The sequence below is a fragment of the Myxocyprinus asiaticus genome, chromosome 4 (genome assembly GCF_019703515.2).
Source record: "Myxocyprinus asiaticus isolate MX2 ecotype Aquarium Trade chromosome 4, UBuf_Myxa_2, whole genome shotgun sequence".
Taxonomy (NCBI): domain Eukaryota; kingdom Metazoa; phylum Chordata; class Actinopteri; order Cypriniformes; family Catostomidae; genus Myxocyprinus; species Myxocyprinus asiaticus.
In genome coordinates this window covers 1,582,070-1,597,817 of record NC_059347.1, presented here as the reverse complement: position 1 = coordinate 1,597,817, position 15,748 = coordinate 1,582,070, and the positions used below count along the sequence as shown (strand labels likewise).

Below are 15,748 nucleotides of genomic sequence, written 5' to 3'. Positions count from 1 at the left end.
TTGTTGACAACATGAATGAGTCGGAGACTATTCAAAATCCGCAGCCTTCTTTCAAATTCAGAGATTGGCAAAATTTTGGTCCGGAAAAAAAATGTTATGTTCCACATTTACAGTAAATCCTTATTACCAGAAATGAAGTGATCGCTCTTTTGGTCATTAGCACATTAGCGCAGTTTCTAGTGCTCTGGTTAATTATTAATTATAATGTGTGTTATAGTGTGTCATGGTCATTACAGTCAAGCTCCAATATGACATTAAAAAAGCATAAAAGCACTTTTAAAGTAGTCCATATGACTCATGCATTATATTCAAAGTCTCTTGAAGCCAAACAATAGTTTTGTGAATCACAAAAGGATGCATTTAAAGGGAAAAATACTGTCTGTATGCTCACACACACACACACACACACACTCACACATAAACACACACGGATACACACACACACACAGATACACACTCACACACACAAACAATCTCTCACACACACACACACACACAGATACACACTCACACACACACACACACACACACACACACACACACACAGATACACACTCTCTCTCACACACACACACACACAGATACACACACACACACAGATACACACTCACACACAAACAATCTCTCACACACACACACACAGATACACACACACACACAAACACTAACAAACACAGCACATTGTTGGGAAGCACATTAAAACTACTGTTAACTAGCCTACAGACAGAAACTCAAAAGTTCTTCCTATAATTATGCAAAAATAAAAGCCAGAAGGTTTTAGAGTGTAATATAACTATATTATTATTAACAATAACAACAACAATAAGAATAATATATTATTGTCAAATATATATCAAATTAGAATATTTATTTAAAAGTGATAGACTTATTTGAGTCAATTGCGGATCTCTATTTGTGATAGGATATAACATTACTCCGATTCTTTAATGAATCGCTCAAATAATCTGAGGGTCAGTATTGTTTATCTTCACAAATATATGGTTTACATTCAATTTATTTGAGGCACTTTTATATTTATTTAATAATGCATTTGGTGAATAGCCTATGAATAAGAATGAAAGACAGTGAGTAAAATATGATATCGCAATACTCCAAAAATAAAGAATCGCAATTATGTTGTATCGTGACCTAGATATCGATATAATATTGTATCGCCAGTTACCTAGTGATTCCCACCTCTACTTCCTCCACATTGTGATGTCACACTGGAGTAGACATTTGCATCTGACCGCCTCCACAACAACATATCAATGCCTACTTTACCTTAATCATCTCCGTAGCCCCGCCCAGTAGAAATGAGCAGTGAGATGGCAGGTCAGTCAAGAGCAGAGAGCCAATCAGAACAGTAGGCGTGTACTGTCAAATCTTAAAGGAGAAGCAGCACCAGCAGCACTCTGTTTCTGACAGACAGTCAGAATGATGGTGAAAAATGATCATGTTTTACAAATATATGACTGCTTTTTTTGTGCAAAGAACATTACTAATATTAATAAGTGAACCTCAAGGAACATTAAAATAATAGAAAAAGGCATGTCATGACCCCTTTAAATACAGGACGCAACCACATTATAAAGAACGGTTGGCAAACCAAGTTACAGTGTCTCCTATCACTGGAAACTGATTAAATTTGTCCTCAGATTGAGTTGTATGAGTATTTTGTGAAGTTTTGGACATTGCATGAACACTATGCCTGAAATTCTCAAAATTCTCTTAATAACCTTATTTGTCTCTAAATTATTTACACCAAATTTCACTCAAATTGGACAAATCGCCAAGGAAGAATTCACTACTTTGTTCCCTAACAAGACTGCAAAAAGCAGAACATTCCTGATTAAAAAGCTACGGTGAATCCTTCATTTAATAATTTAAATGGGCTCATCAGATATCAGTCGTCCTGCTGGGTAAAATGTTTCTCCACGCCGTCTCACGGAGCCGATGAGCTCAATGTGTTGTCTCAGTTTGGACTCCCAGTCGTCCGATTCTTCCAGAACTTGATAACGGGTCTCCAGTGAGTCTAACGCCTGCAACGCTTCAGGGAGGTCAAGGGTCAAACCGGCCTTCTGCACCGCTTCACAAAACTTGGCTGGCGACGCGGTCGCTATGCAACATCTGAAAGAGAAGAGACGTTGTTTTATTATGTAATCACTATTATATCTCACAGGAAGAATAATTATTGTCTCACAGCAAGTGTGATGTGCTCATGCCTTGATCCTGGTGCGAGTGAGCTTATGGTTGTTTTGTTATTTCAGTTTTTACCTGTTTTGTCCTGCTGTGATGGGGCAGTTATAGTGGTACCAGACACCTACAGCAGTATGAGGACAGAGCAGATAACGATTGTCCTGCCAGCATCTCCTCATGGTGTCCAGTATTCCTTCATCAGACACTGAACCCGAAGACAACACTGCACACAACTGCAGCAAACACACTGATGTCAACAATGTAAAATTACTTTTCACTCAACTTTTGCTTGATGGAGACATCACCTGTTTATGGAGTGACATGGAGAGAGAGAGTGCGTGTGTCTTCTGAAACTTCTCCATCATGTTCTTCACCATCACGCCATCCTTGGCAGACAGCAGCCAGAACACTCGCTCCATGTTGTACGGGTCCTGTGAGTAATCACACCTTGATTTACACACAGTATGAACAAACACAGACATGTAAACGCTAAGAAACGTCCCAGTGTGGCACCTGAATGTCAATGGCTGGAGCAAGGGTTCGTCTGACGCCGCTCGCCATGGAGAAATCACCACTCTCGACCGTGCGCCGGATGATGTCGTTGGAGTTCGTCATGGCGACGAGCTGAAGAGGAACTCCCATCAGCTTCACGATCAATCCAGCTAAAGCATCAACAACACATACAAATCATTTTTTTGGGCTGACATGTGGTCCTGACAGATGTTGATCAGCACACATACTGACCAGTGATGTTCCCAGCACCTCCAGTGGGCACCAGCACCTCCAGCACCGGCAGCGTGTCTGCGTCCAGTGCGCTCAGCTGCAGGTATGCGTACAGGAAGTGTGCCAGCTGCACCAGGATTCTGGACCAGTTCACGGAGTTCAGGCTCATGAGGCTGTGATGTTTCACCAAATCCACATCAGCAAACAGTTTCCGCAACGGCACGTCGATGTCATCAGATGTCCCGTCCGCTGCCGGAGTAAGCACATTGCACCGATTAGTAAATCTCATTCACATTTGAGAGCATTCAAATATGGCACACAACTCTTTAACCTGCAAACACATGGATGTTGTCCGCTCTGCTGGTGGTCATCTGTCTCTCCTGCACGCTGCTGATGCGTCCGCGGGGAAACACCACCACAACGTCCACCTCACTGATGCCAGACACACTCCTGATGGCCGAGCTGCCCGTGTCACCAGATGTACCTGAGAATACAGAGACTTTGATTCATCAGTCGCTGCACACAAGAGTTACCCTCATCCACACATCAATACTGATGGGACGCGCGGCATGTCATACCTACTAGTATTGTGGCATGTTCGTTCTCTTTGCTTAAGAAATATTCCAGAAAGCGGGCCGTGCAAGACATGGCCAGATCTTTAAACGCCAGTGTCTCACCGTGAAATAACTCCAGGACGGACAGGGAGTCTTTGAGTTTAACTATTCTCACCGCGTCTGGAATGGAGAACTTCGACAGCGCCTGTGAAATGAGCTCTAGAAGGAAAGATTGAAAAAAGATCTAAAAAAGTTGTTTTCAGTAATTCAAGAAGATCACAGATACAAGGTACATCTTTTGGACTTGTTTAATTGTTCTGTTACAACCATTCATATGACATATTTTATTATTATTATTACATATATGAATCTTGAGGTTGGAATTACAAAATATGACATTCAAAGGCTTTTTAATGCCTCTCTCTCAATGTGAATGAAAGGTTTGGCTAAAATGAGTAAGAGAATGTGATATACACTTACGGACTTTAAAACACACTTGATAGGTAAAGTTGGTTGAGACTTTAATGCTTGTTTGAAGCCTTGTCTGAAAGTTTTGAAGCTAGTTTTAAAAGTTTAAAGTTTGATGGATATACAGACATCATATGGATGGCTGGATAAAGAAAGAAAAAAGCAAAAGAGAGAGAAAGTGAGAGCAACTTAACCCTTCCTTGGCCTTGCGGAACTTTCGGACACATTTAGAACCATTTTAAAAATGGGTCAAAATGACCCGCAACACCAAGGAAGGGTTAAAGCAGATTACTTTTGAATTTTTTGACAGTTGCCTGTTTTAATAGTTTTGGCACATTTGAACATTCCGTCAATGTAAGTCTATAGGATTTTTCAGGGTTTTGATCATCTGCTGTGTGAAAACCTGCAAGTCAGGTCAGTTAGAAAAGATATAACACACCAGGGTAGATTATGTTGACTCGTCAAGCCAATATCATACGGTTCTAAATGTGTTGTTTTAGAGGTCAACTGATAGTGGATTTTGCCGATACTGATAACTAAGGTGGTGGAAAAGGCCGATAACCGTTTAATCAGCTGATAGTTTTTAAAATGTATTTACAGAATGTCAAAAAATAAAATAATCTTATTCTTTCCTAACTATGATGGGCACAGACAAAGAGTCCTAAATATATAAAATCCCAGATGCAGTTTATTGTTCAACAAAAATCCCCAAAATAACCAGAAAAAAATAAAGATCTGGTGCATAATTATTGTTCAACAAAAATCCCCAAAATAACCAGAAAAAAATAAAGATCTGGTGCATAATGCGGGACTTCTAAGTATAAACAGACCGAAACACACCGAGGACTCATATTTTGAAATGGCGAAATGATGAATAAATTATCGGCAACTATCGCCATAGATTTTTGCTGATAACGATAGTCCCAAAAAGCAACTATCGGCTCCGATTAATCATTAAAACATTTAAATTGACGTCTAATTTAAAGTCTGTCCAAAAATGAGATGGAATATGGTCAATAAAAAAAGTAATGTTCAATATCTTCAACTGAAGCGCTGCAGAGTGTCCATTTATCTCAACTGGTATGGCTGTATATGCTGATGGTTGCATTCACTGAATAATATCTATGGATGATTCGGTAAAATAATTATTATAATTAACATAACACGTGGAGGATTGGAACTGCAATTAAAGGCATTTCTTAAGACAACTGATGTTATTAAAAGGGTTATCAGAAATAGAGAGGCCATTTAGCAGAATTTCAGTTTTGTAAGCTTATATTATACTAAAGACAAAGAATTTTTAAGGCATGATTTGCAATTGTGTAATTAATTTAAACTGCACAATGAAAACTTTAAGACATTACAGATATTATAGCTTCTTTTTCGGTTAAAGCATGATTTTCTGTAAAGCTGCTTTGAAACGATGTGTGTTGTGAAAAACGCTACACAAAATAATACAAATGACTTGACTTAATATTATACTACTGGCGACTGCATTGATTGGCTTCTTCAAGTCCTTTTAACGTAAAAATTATTTTTTTTTTTTTTAGGTGTATAATTGTCCATTTTCAGGAGAGCTATAACATTAGATGTGAGAGAAAGTGGATTTTGGGGCTGTACTTTTTGGTGATTCTTTGAAGAGTTCTGGCATCTTTCTTATAGCCAACAGCTTTTACAGAAACTTCACTCAAATGTGTGTTCCACCGTCCTGTCGTGCGGCAGTAAATATGCTCTCAGTCTCACCGTCCAGGTGCTGTGGTGGGATTTCATGCTGAGGTATGAAGAGCGAGCAGATCTCAAACAGCAGCTGCTGGTAGCTGAATGATCTCCAGGATCTCAGTGTTTCTGGACTCAGTGATGGCAGCGTTTCAGGCATGAACATCCCCCCATCTGCAGCGTATCCAGAGAACAGCACATCTCTGAAGCTGCAGCCCTGAACTCCTGAACGTGTGCTGCAGTAATGCATCACTCACACGCCTGCAGATACACATGAACATCACCATTACACGTCCTGTGGTGATGACCACCAGCTCAAACCTCCTCAATCACATCAGAGGAGTTCATGAACGCTTCATTCAGCTGAGTTTGAGCAAGTGTGCTCACATTCTTTATAGTGGGGCAAGTTGTCACCATCTTTACTCCAGCCAACATCCATCAGGGTCATGTTAACTATTGAAGAGTATACACAAACCTTCACGTCTTACTGTAAAGTACATTTTCAAAGGTATTACCAAGGAGAAACCCTTTTGTGACAACATGTTCGGAACAAGGCGTTTGAAGCCGACACACATTTGGTCTCTGACCACAGATCTATAATGCAATATATTATAGATCAGTAACTATTACTTAAAACATTATACTTAGTGTGATACAGCCATTGTGACAACTAGCCCCGGTGTCAATGTGTACCTGTAATGTACAAATCATCTGGTCAATGTGTGAATCGTCTGAGAATATTTATTGTTCTCCTATGAAAATGTCTAGAGGAAAAGATATGAACTGCAACAGTTTCTAGATCTTTGTGGTTTCATGCCTTTTCACGTTTTAAGTTTGTCTTGTTAAAATGATTTCTTTCTTTCAAATGCATAATAGTATATTTAAAATGGATGAAAACAATAAACAGAAGAGTACCTGTGATGGGGTCTCTGTGCAGTATTTCACTGTCTGATCTGACTTCTGTCAATATAAAGCGCGCTTGTAACTTTCACCCAGAGTGGACTCTGCTCACGTCAGTTGTCTGATGAAGAGCAGCTGATCTCTGGGACTTTTGTGACACGTGACTGTAACAGTAGGCGGGGCTTAGTGGTTCATGGGTCAGATACAATTCTGTGTTTCGTTTGAAAGGACGCAGCCTTCCAAACGAGACACAGCCAATATAATAATTTTAATATCTAGCGATGTCACGTGATACTTGTAACTTTTCTCAGCGCTTGTCAGAATTGACCAATCACACATGATTGTGATTACTAGATAAGAAGGCTGCGGTCGAAAGCTATGGTTAAATTCGGAAAAGCATATAACCCTTCGGCAAGTAGCTTTTTCCAATGAGAAACAAGGGGGCATTAAAATTTAAGACATTTTTGTCTTACTTCTGTACTCGAAAAAGCAAACTTATCTATTCATTAAAAAAAACTATTCATTCCTATAATCGGCAGGCCTACCTGAGATATAAATGGGCCTTGCAATCTCTCTCTCTCTAAAAATAAAATAAATAAATAAATAAAAAACACGATTAAATAAATTTGCTATTCTGATATCACAAACGACAGTCCATCTGGGCCCATCGTCGCTGCCTGCGCTGAGAAAAGTAACGTCAAGTCAAGACATTTTTATTTGTATAGCGCTTTTCACAACACACATCGTTTCAAATCAGCTTTACAGAAGATCGGGCATTAACAGAAGATAAAACTGTAATATCTATAATGTCTTAGAGTCATCATTGTGTAGTTTGATAAAAATACGATTGTGAATTGTGTTTAAAAATAAGTAATTAAATAATAATTATATTTATAACCCCAGTGAGCAAGCTGAAGGCGACTGTGGCAAGGAACACAAAACTCCATAAGATGTTGGTTAATGGAGAAAAATAATCTTGGGAGAAACCAGACTCACTGTTGGGGCCAGTTCCCCTCTGGCTAACAGCATGAATATAATGCCAATATTACTTATGTACAGTGCAAGTCATGGTTTAAAATTATTAAACTAAGTAAGTGTTAAGGGTCAGTGTTTAAAACAAAGATTTTGTATGAACTGTAAGATTAATGACTAATGTCTTTGAAGTTCATCCTGGATTAACTGCAGAAGTTCACATAGATGCGTTGTCCTTTGTTAGTTGGCTGATGAAGGCTTTTGTTGGCAGTTAAATGATAGTCTATGTATTCCATTTCAAGAGTGTAGTCCATCATTAGTCTGAGGCGATGCAGGCAGAGATCAGTTAGGTGCATCGCAGTTCAACCGGCAGGTCATTTCAGTGAGGTTCGGTGGGGTCCATCCTAAGTCCAAGGCTCAGGCAGTGGCATATGAAGTATCCCATGTCTTACAGTTGGAGTTGGCATCAGTTCATCCTCTGAAGTCCATCGTAATAGACTGAAGTGATGTTTGGCTGGCACCGGCTGCTATTAGTCATCATCACTCAGACACACATAGCAGTGGAGTCCAACACGAAGCAGGAATGGAGCTGGATCCAGCTGGTTCTGGTGACCTCAGGATAGGAGTCCCGAGGTTGAGACAGGGAAACAAATAAAATAATATTAGCACAGATGCCATTAAATTTACTGCAGAGTTATAGATCATGATCACTGTTTCTGGTTCCAGCAGACCTAACTAAAGCAGCCTAATTGTGAGTTGATGGATAAATTAGGTGTATGCCTGGCTAAATAGATGAGTCTTTAGTCTCGACTTAAACTGAGTGAGTGTGTCTGCATCTCGAACAGTGTTAGGGAGACTATTCCATAGTTTAGGAGCCAAATATGAAAAGGATCTACCTCCTTTTGTGGATTTTGATATTCTAGGAACTATTAACAGGCCAGAATTTTGCGATCATAATGAACGTGATGGAAAATAGCGTGGTAGAAGGTCACTTAAATACTGCGGAGCTAGACCATTCAAAGCTTTGTATGTAGTTAACAGAATTTTAAAATGAATATGAAATTTAACAGGTAGCCAATGTAATGATGAAAAATGGGGCTAATATGATCATATTTCTTGGTTCTCGTCAGCACTCTGGCTGCTGCATTTTGAACCAATTGAAGTTTATTTATTGAACTTGCTGGACATCCTCCCAGTAATGCATTACAATAATCATGAATTTAGCAATATTTCTTAGGTAGAAGAATGCTGTTCTACAAACATTGGTAATTTGATTTTCAAAGGACAGATTGGTATCAAATATAACACCTAAGTTCTTCGCTGTTGAAGATGATGTAACAGTACATCCATCGAGAGTCAAATTATATTTTAGCGGCTTATTTTTAGAGGTTTTTGGTCCAATAATTAGTACCTCTGTTTTGTTGGAATTGAGTAGAAGGACATTTCTGGCCATCCAATCTTTGATTTCACTGATACACTGCTAATTTGGAGAATTGTGAAATTTCGTTGGGTTTTGAAGAAATATAAAGTTGGGTATCGTCTGCATAACAGTGGAAACATGATTCCTGATAATATCTCCCTGGGGAAGCATATACAAGGAAAAAAGCAGAGGCCCTAAAACTGGTAGCGGTCTGCTAAATAGGACCTAAACCATGCTAATGCAACTCCACAAATGCCAACATAATTCTCTAGCCTATTCAAGAGAATGTCGTGATCTATCGTGTCGAATGCAGCACTAAGATGTAAAAGCACTAGAGGTGAAATGCAGCCACAATCAGATGATAAGAGCAAGTCATTTGTAACTCTGATAAGTGCAGTCTCTGTACTGTGATGAGGCCTAAATCCTGACAGAATTTGTTCATATATACTATTTCTCTTTAGAAATGAACATATTTGGGAGGATACTACCTTTTCTAGTATTTTCCACATAAACAGGAGATTTGAAATCGGTCTATAAATAGCCAGTTCTCCAGGATCAAGTTGTGGCTTCTTAATAAGTGGTTTGATAACTGCCACTCTAAAGTTTCTTGGGACATGTCCTAAGGATAGTAAGGAGTTAATAATATTAAGAAGAGGTTCTGAGATTACAGGATTATTGGATCTAACAAACATGTTGTGGCTTTTGATGTTTCGATAAGTTTTGTTAGCTCTTCATAACCTATGACAGCGAAGGACTGAAGTTGCTCGTGAGGAAAATTATGAGACACTGTTTTCTGAGGTGCTATGACAGATGTTTGCATAATTCCAATTTTATTTCTTATTATTTCAATTTTATCAGTAAAGCAATTCATGAAGTCATTACTCGTGTGCTGCGACGGAATATCTGGTTCTGTTGAGGATTTATTCCTAACCAATTTAGCCACAGTACTGAATAAACACCTAGGATTGTTGTGGATATTTTCTATGAGTTTGCTAAAATATGCTGATCTGGCAGATTTTAGTGCCTGTCTGTAGCTACAGACACTATCCTTCCATGCACCGCGAAATACCTCTAATTTTGTATTCTTCCACTTGCGCTCCATTTTCCGAGCTGCTCTCTTGAGAGCATGAGTGTGATCATTGTACCATGGTGCAGGGCTTTTTTCTTTAAATTTCTTTAATCGAAGGGGGGCGACACTATCAAGAGTGCTAGAGATGACTGTATATTTTCTGTTATTTCATCAAGTTCTTCTTGGCTTTGGGGTTTACTGAGTGTATGAGATAGATCTGGAAGATTATTAGTGAAGCTATCTTTAGTGGTCGAAAGAATAGTTCTACCTGAACAATAGTGTGGTGTAGACTGAGTAACATTAGCTGATCGCAACAAACAAGAGACGAGGTAATGATCCGAGATGTCATCGCTCTGCGGCAGAATTTCTATAGTATCAACATCAACTCCATATGACAGAATTAAATCTAGTGTATGATTATGGCGATGAGTTGGTCCTATTACATTTTGTCTGACTCCAAGAGAGTTGAGAATATTGATAAATGCTAATCCCAATGTGCCAGTTTCATTATCTATGTGAATGTTGAAGTCACCAACAATTAAAGCTCTATCTACAGTAACTACTTGATCTAACAGAAAAATTAGCGAATTCACCAAGAAAATCAGAATAAGGCCCGGGTGATCTATATACTGTAACAAGGGTAAAAGAATCCCCTAATCCTAATCCTAACCCTACCCCTAAACCTAACCCTCACTAAAAAATGTGCATTTTTACATTTTCAATAAAACATAGTTTATTATGATTTACAAGCTGTTTTCCTCATGGGGACCGACAAAATGTCTCCACAACTTCAAAAATGTGGGGTTTTACTATCCTTATGGGGACATTTGGTCCCCACAAAGTGATAAATACACACACACACACACACAAACATACATACACACACACACACACACACACACACACACACTCACGCGCACGCACACACACACTCACACAAACACATACACAAAAACACACACACATACACACACTCGCGCGCGCGCACACACACATACACTCACACTCACGCGCGCGCGCACACACACACACAGACAGTTGTTTTTGAAGAATAATGTTTTACACACATGTTCATGGTTAGGGTTATTTACAGTAGGTCGCTATTGCAGGTATTAATTAAAATCAAAACACAGACGTTATTAAGACATGTAATTAACAACTTTATTTAAGGTAAATGAGTATAGGTTTTTCCATGTCAGTGCTGCTGTTTATACTTTTTTTCTCTCCAAACAACAGAGAACAGAACGACAGACTACAGCGCACGTGTCTAGAACGAGCTGATGGAACGTGACGTCACTTATGGGGTGTGACGTCACAGGAGACTCAGAATCCACTCAGATCGAGAAAACAAACGACATGGACAACACGGTCAGTTTTCAAGACATTTTTACAATTATTTTTAAGCAACTAGTGATTTTTAGTGTATGTTTGAAGTTAGTTGTATACTTTGTCTTCATTTTCAATATTGAATCTGTATCATTTCAAACCTAACAAACTTCTTTTTATCGAATTTTTGCTTGAAAAGTTTTCATGTGCTAAATATCAAATAAACACCTCTTGGTTCAGTATTTTGTTATCTAATATTCAGACATATTTAAGTGTGACTAAAGTGTCCAAATACTTTTGTGCCTTTTGTAATTCTATGACAGTTAACATGAAAATAAGATATGATTTCTGGATTTCACATTTTTATGAAAACTACCCTGTAACACCCGTCATGTTTGAACAGTCACCTGTCCTTAGGTTAGATTTACTGCCCTACAAAGCCAAAACACAGTAACTACGCCAACACTGAACTGAGAAAAGGCTCATTTTCAAAACATGTGGACATTATTGAACAGTTTGCGCCCATAAAAGCTGAGGGTAAACATTTTTAACATCTTGACATTATTTTATTCATAAAGGACAACTTGACTGTTGTTCTTTATTATTTATTTATTTTTTACTTTGTTTCACAAATAAAGCACAGGTTGTAACAAATTATCTTAAAAGGTATTTTTTTTAAGATGGTGTCAAAAGCATTATAAAGTTGGTGATTAAAACCAGTAAATCATACCATTAAATCATTATTATTATTAAGAAAAAAAAATGATCTTTCACATGAAAGATTGGCTGCCGCTATACCCTCACTCCCTGTTTAGTGAATGAGTGTTACATCCAACAATGTAACACCAATGACAAAAGTAAAAAAACAACAAAAAAAAAACAGTTAAAATGTAAATTAATAACTTTTTCAATGATGTAAAATCACTGTATGCAGTCAATCTGTTAGTATTGCGGACACTTGAGAAATGGCTCATGGACATGGCCGATTCACATTTGAGCAGCCTCTTCTTCCCCTGAACTTTGAGCTTTGGAAGTTCTTTTCCACAGCTTTTTGTTGTCAAACCATTTTATATTATTTGAAATCTTTTCATGACTGAAAAGTCAAGGGACATGTTTGACACCATATTTTGATAATGACCCAAAAATGGCTTCAATGTTTTGAATTTTCCAGCCAAATATGGATTTTCCCATTTTCACACTCTGCTTTCTCTGAGAATAGTTGAGCCAAACTGCCTGTCGGAGTACAGATCATAGTCTAAGAGACCCGATTTTGATCAAACTCAATTTTGACAAAAATGTGTAGTTACTGCATTTTGACTTTGTTGGTTAGTTGAAACATATTTTATCCTATCTTCAAATCCACAGTGTGTTGGATGTGTGATACCCTTGCCCTCTCCTGTCTCTCTTCTCTACAGAGTTTCCACATGATGCACTTTGAAGATCTTGAGGCCAATGAGCTCACTTGTCACAGTCCAAGTGTCTCATCGGCCTCTAGCTTTGACTTCAACCCCCTTGATTTTGCCCCCCAACACTTCCCTCCCCTAAACGTTACTCCCCTTGCCATCCCCAATTCACCGGATTGCAGTTCTGACAGTTTCTGCCTGAGCTCCTCACGGCTGCTCTGCATGGAAGAGGATGATGAAGATGTTGATCCAGAGGTCAGCGTCAGCAGCTTCTACTTCGCAGACACTGAGAGCACTCACTCAGGGTTGAGTGACGCTGATTTGGCATCTGGTGCGACATCTACTCCTGCCAAAAACACTAGAGGTGAGTGACAGCTGAGCATTTGACATGCAACAGTACACTGAGATGCTGATTAATTTGTACTGTTGTTGTGATTCTTCCTCAGTGAGTAAGAAGAAAGTGATTTCCGCTTTCTTCCGGAAAGTGTGGCAGTCTGTCAAACACACCTTCCTCTGCAGCCACGGAATGAGAGTGGAACCTCTAGATGAGGATGCACCAAAACCTGTTCCTGAAATTAGAGAGTAAGTCATATGTCTCATTTTCTTCGTTTTTCAAGGTGCATTTAACACCAAACACTGGAACAGCAGCACAGTAGAAAGGGAATCATTTGAAGACCAAAAATGTGTGAAGAGAGAGCAAAATATTGTTCTTTATTTCGAGAATTTAATTTACATATTACGATGAAGTAAACAGAACCTGAAGAGAGCTGAAGATGACGCAGTAGAATATATAAAGTGCTGATGATTTCAGAATGAACTCTTTAAAGGGGCATTCTCTCTGACAAAGTCATTCATTTTTAATGAGAGATGAGGTGATGTGAGTTACATGCAGGGTTATCATAGTTTTTAATTTAGTTTTTATTTCTCTGTTATTTTAAATTTGTCTTACTTAGTTTTTTTTTCATTAGTTTTCACTCATTGACTATATTACTTTATTCACAGTAGTGCCATATTTGATTTTTTACATGAATGAAAACGAGGCTGTGAGGGATAGACTTACATTGACTTCAATGGCATGTACTATATAAAACTGTATAAAGCTCCTAGATCACATCTTATTTTCCACAACTCATGTTTTCTGGGGGTTTTTGTCTACTGAAATTTCTTGGATGGAGCGAAACAATCAAAAACACTTTATGCAACTGTACAACCCGTTGAAGAGACTATAAATCTATCTCTTACAGCCTCGTTATCATTCGCATCAAAAATTGTATATGTTGCTATTGTGAAAAAGGTCTATTCGTTTCAGTTTAGTTTGAGTTTTTAATTAGTGTAGGCTTATTTCGTTTTTATTTCAATTTTAATCAACTGATATAATTGAAATATGTTTAACAACGTTAAATTTCTCTGGCACCACAATTGTTATCCCTATCTAATGGCAATTTCATGTTTAATGAAGACAGGTTGTAAAGATACTGATACCAATACTGTGTAACTACTGCTTATCCAAAAACTATATCTGAAATTAATCCGGATACATTTGAAAATGGCGTTTTCGTTTTCGAAATGCTCTCAGTCCACACTGCCATTTTAAGAGTTTTCCAAAAGTTGCTCGTCCACACTGAATGTTTGAAAACGGTTAAATCCCCTTACTGCACATGCAAAAAATCGCCGTTCCACGTATGGTCTGAAATGCATCTGTCATCATGTTCCGTTGCTGAACGCCATTTCCGAGTAAACTTCCCATTGCCTTTGAAGGAATGCAATGTGAATGTTGTACAAAGTAACATTTATCTTTAACAATGCTATCAACGTGGATATCAGGCACAAAAGCACCGCTACAACACGGGCCGCCATCTTGATTTTGTTAGTCGAATGGATCACATGACTGCATCACATGACAAGAAATATGCCATTGTTTTCAGATATATCCGTTTTCCCAGAAAAGCTCAGTTTTCGCTGACAAAAGCGGCGTTGCAGAAAAGATGCGTTTTCAAACTAAAACGTATTATTGTGGACGTGGCCATAGTTTAACCTGTTTTAATTGTTAGTTTTTATTTCTGTTAACGAAAATGTTTTCATTTAGTTTTTTTTTTACTTATTTAGTTTTCATTAATGATAACAACACTGGTGACAGGCAGTGCAACAAAGCTGAGCATAGTTAAACTTTATACAAATGATCAGCAACAACCAATGGGAGTGTAATCAGTAGAGTTCACATAATGGGCCTCCTTTTACAGCTGGATACTGTAGTTATGTAAGAACACCTACAACAGTAAAATTACTTATTTGGTGACCTCCAGTTATTTAACTGCTGTTAGTGTTAACACACATTTTGAGAAAGCCATCAGGCAATAAAAAGCAAGGTTTGTAATCAAATGATAGTTGAAAAAATCATTTTTGCCATTTCTTTGTGTGAAGGTTTACCAGTGACCTGCCTAAGGAAGTGACTTTAGAGGAAGGGAAATATTCAGTGGTGAGTTCATTGATGCCCACTGTCAGATTTCATAACAAAACAGTATCATATCACCCCATTACTATCAACTCAAAGAACTTCAATTATAATTGTAAACGAGCACTCGTAGAGTTACCTCAACAGAAAAACAAAATCAGTTGCTGGAATAGAGTGCTGCTCATGAGCTTCAGGGGTAGCTAGATTTATGAAATTGGATTGTCTGTGTCACAGCATTTAACTAATTATTGTTTCTTTTCTGTATGTGCAGATGGCTCATGAATGGCCTCACACCAGGTTTATTTTTGTTAAGCCTGTTGAACAGGTTGATGCCACTGATAGGATGTCCATATGCACAAGCCCTTTCTCAAGTGCCTGCAGTGACGATGAGGTCTACAGCAGCCAACCACACACTGATGCTAACACTGACAGCACAGAGTCAGTCTTCTGCAGCTCTCCATAGAGCATCAAGCAGGATCGGCCGTGACTGTGACTGGGTGCAGGATCGGCCGTGACTGTTACAGGGAATGGGGAAAGATAGGCCTT

The 15,748-nt window shown here is 38.5% G+C and overlaps 2 protein-coding genes across 3 annotated transcripts in view; one reads left to right on the top strand and one right to left on the bottom strand.

Moving 5' to 3' along the window:
• The window catches only part of nup214 (nucleoporin 214), a 319,628-nt gene that overhangs the window by 253,199 nt on the left and 50,681 nt on the right, over nt 1–15,748 (top strand). The gene's annotated exons all lie outside the window — the stretch shown is intronic.
• Nucleotides 95–6,695, bottom strand: thnsl2 (threonine synthase-like 2). Its single transcript, XM_051689574.1, has 9 exons — nt 6,576–6,695; nt 5,688–5,921; nt 3,501–3,695; nt 3,254–3,406; nt 2,944–3,171; nt 2,713–2,861; nt 2,505–2,630; nt 2,278–2,432; nt 95–2,130 (listed from the first exon to the last, which is right to left on the bottom strand). Exons 2-9 carry the CDS (start codon nt 5,908–5,910, stop codon nt 1,887–1,889), a joined length of 1,473 nt encoding a protein of 490 aa, XP_051545534.1. The 5' UTR covers nt 5,911–5,921; nt 6,576–6,695; the 3' UTR covers nt 95–1,886.

What these genes read in the sequence shown, in the direction of transcription:
- thnsl2 (XM_051689574.1), bottom strand. Translation starts at nt 5,910, where the DNA reads ATGCATTACTGCAGCACACGTTCAGGAGTTCAGGGCTGCAGCTTCAGA. An exon ending in CAACATCCATGTGTTTGCAG is followed by an intron (nt 3,172 to 3,253) that starts GTTAAAGAGTTG and finishes TTACTCCGGCAG; the next exon opens with CGGACGGGACATCTGATGAC. An exon ending in ATCACAGCAGGACAAAACAG is followed by an intron (nt 2,131 to 2,277) that starts GTAAAAACTGAA and finishes CTTCTCTTTCAG; the next exon opens with ATGTTGCATAGCGACCGCGT.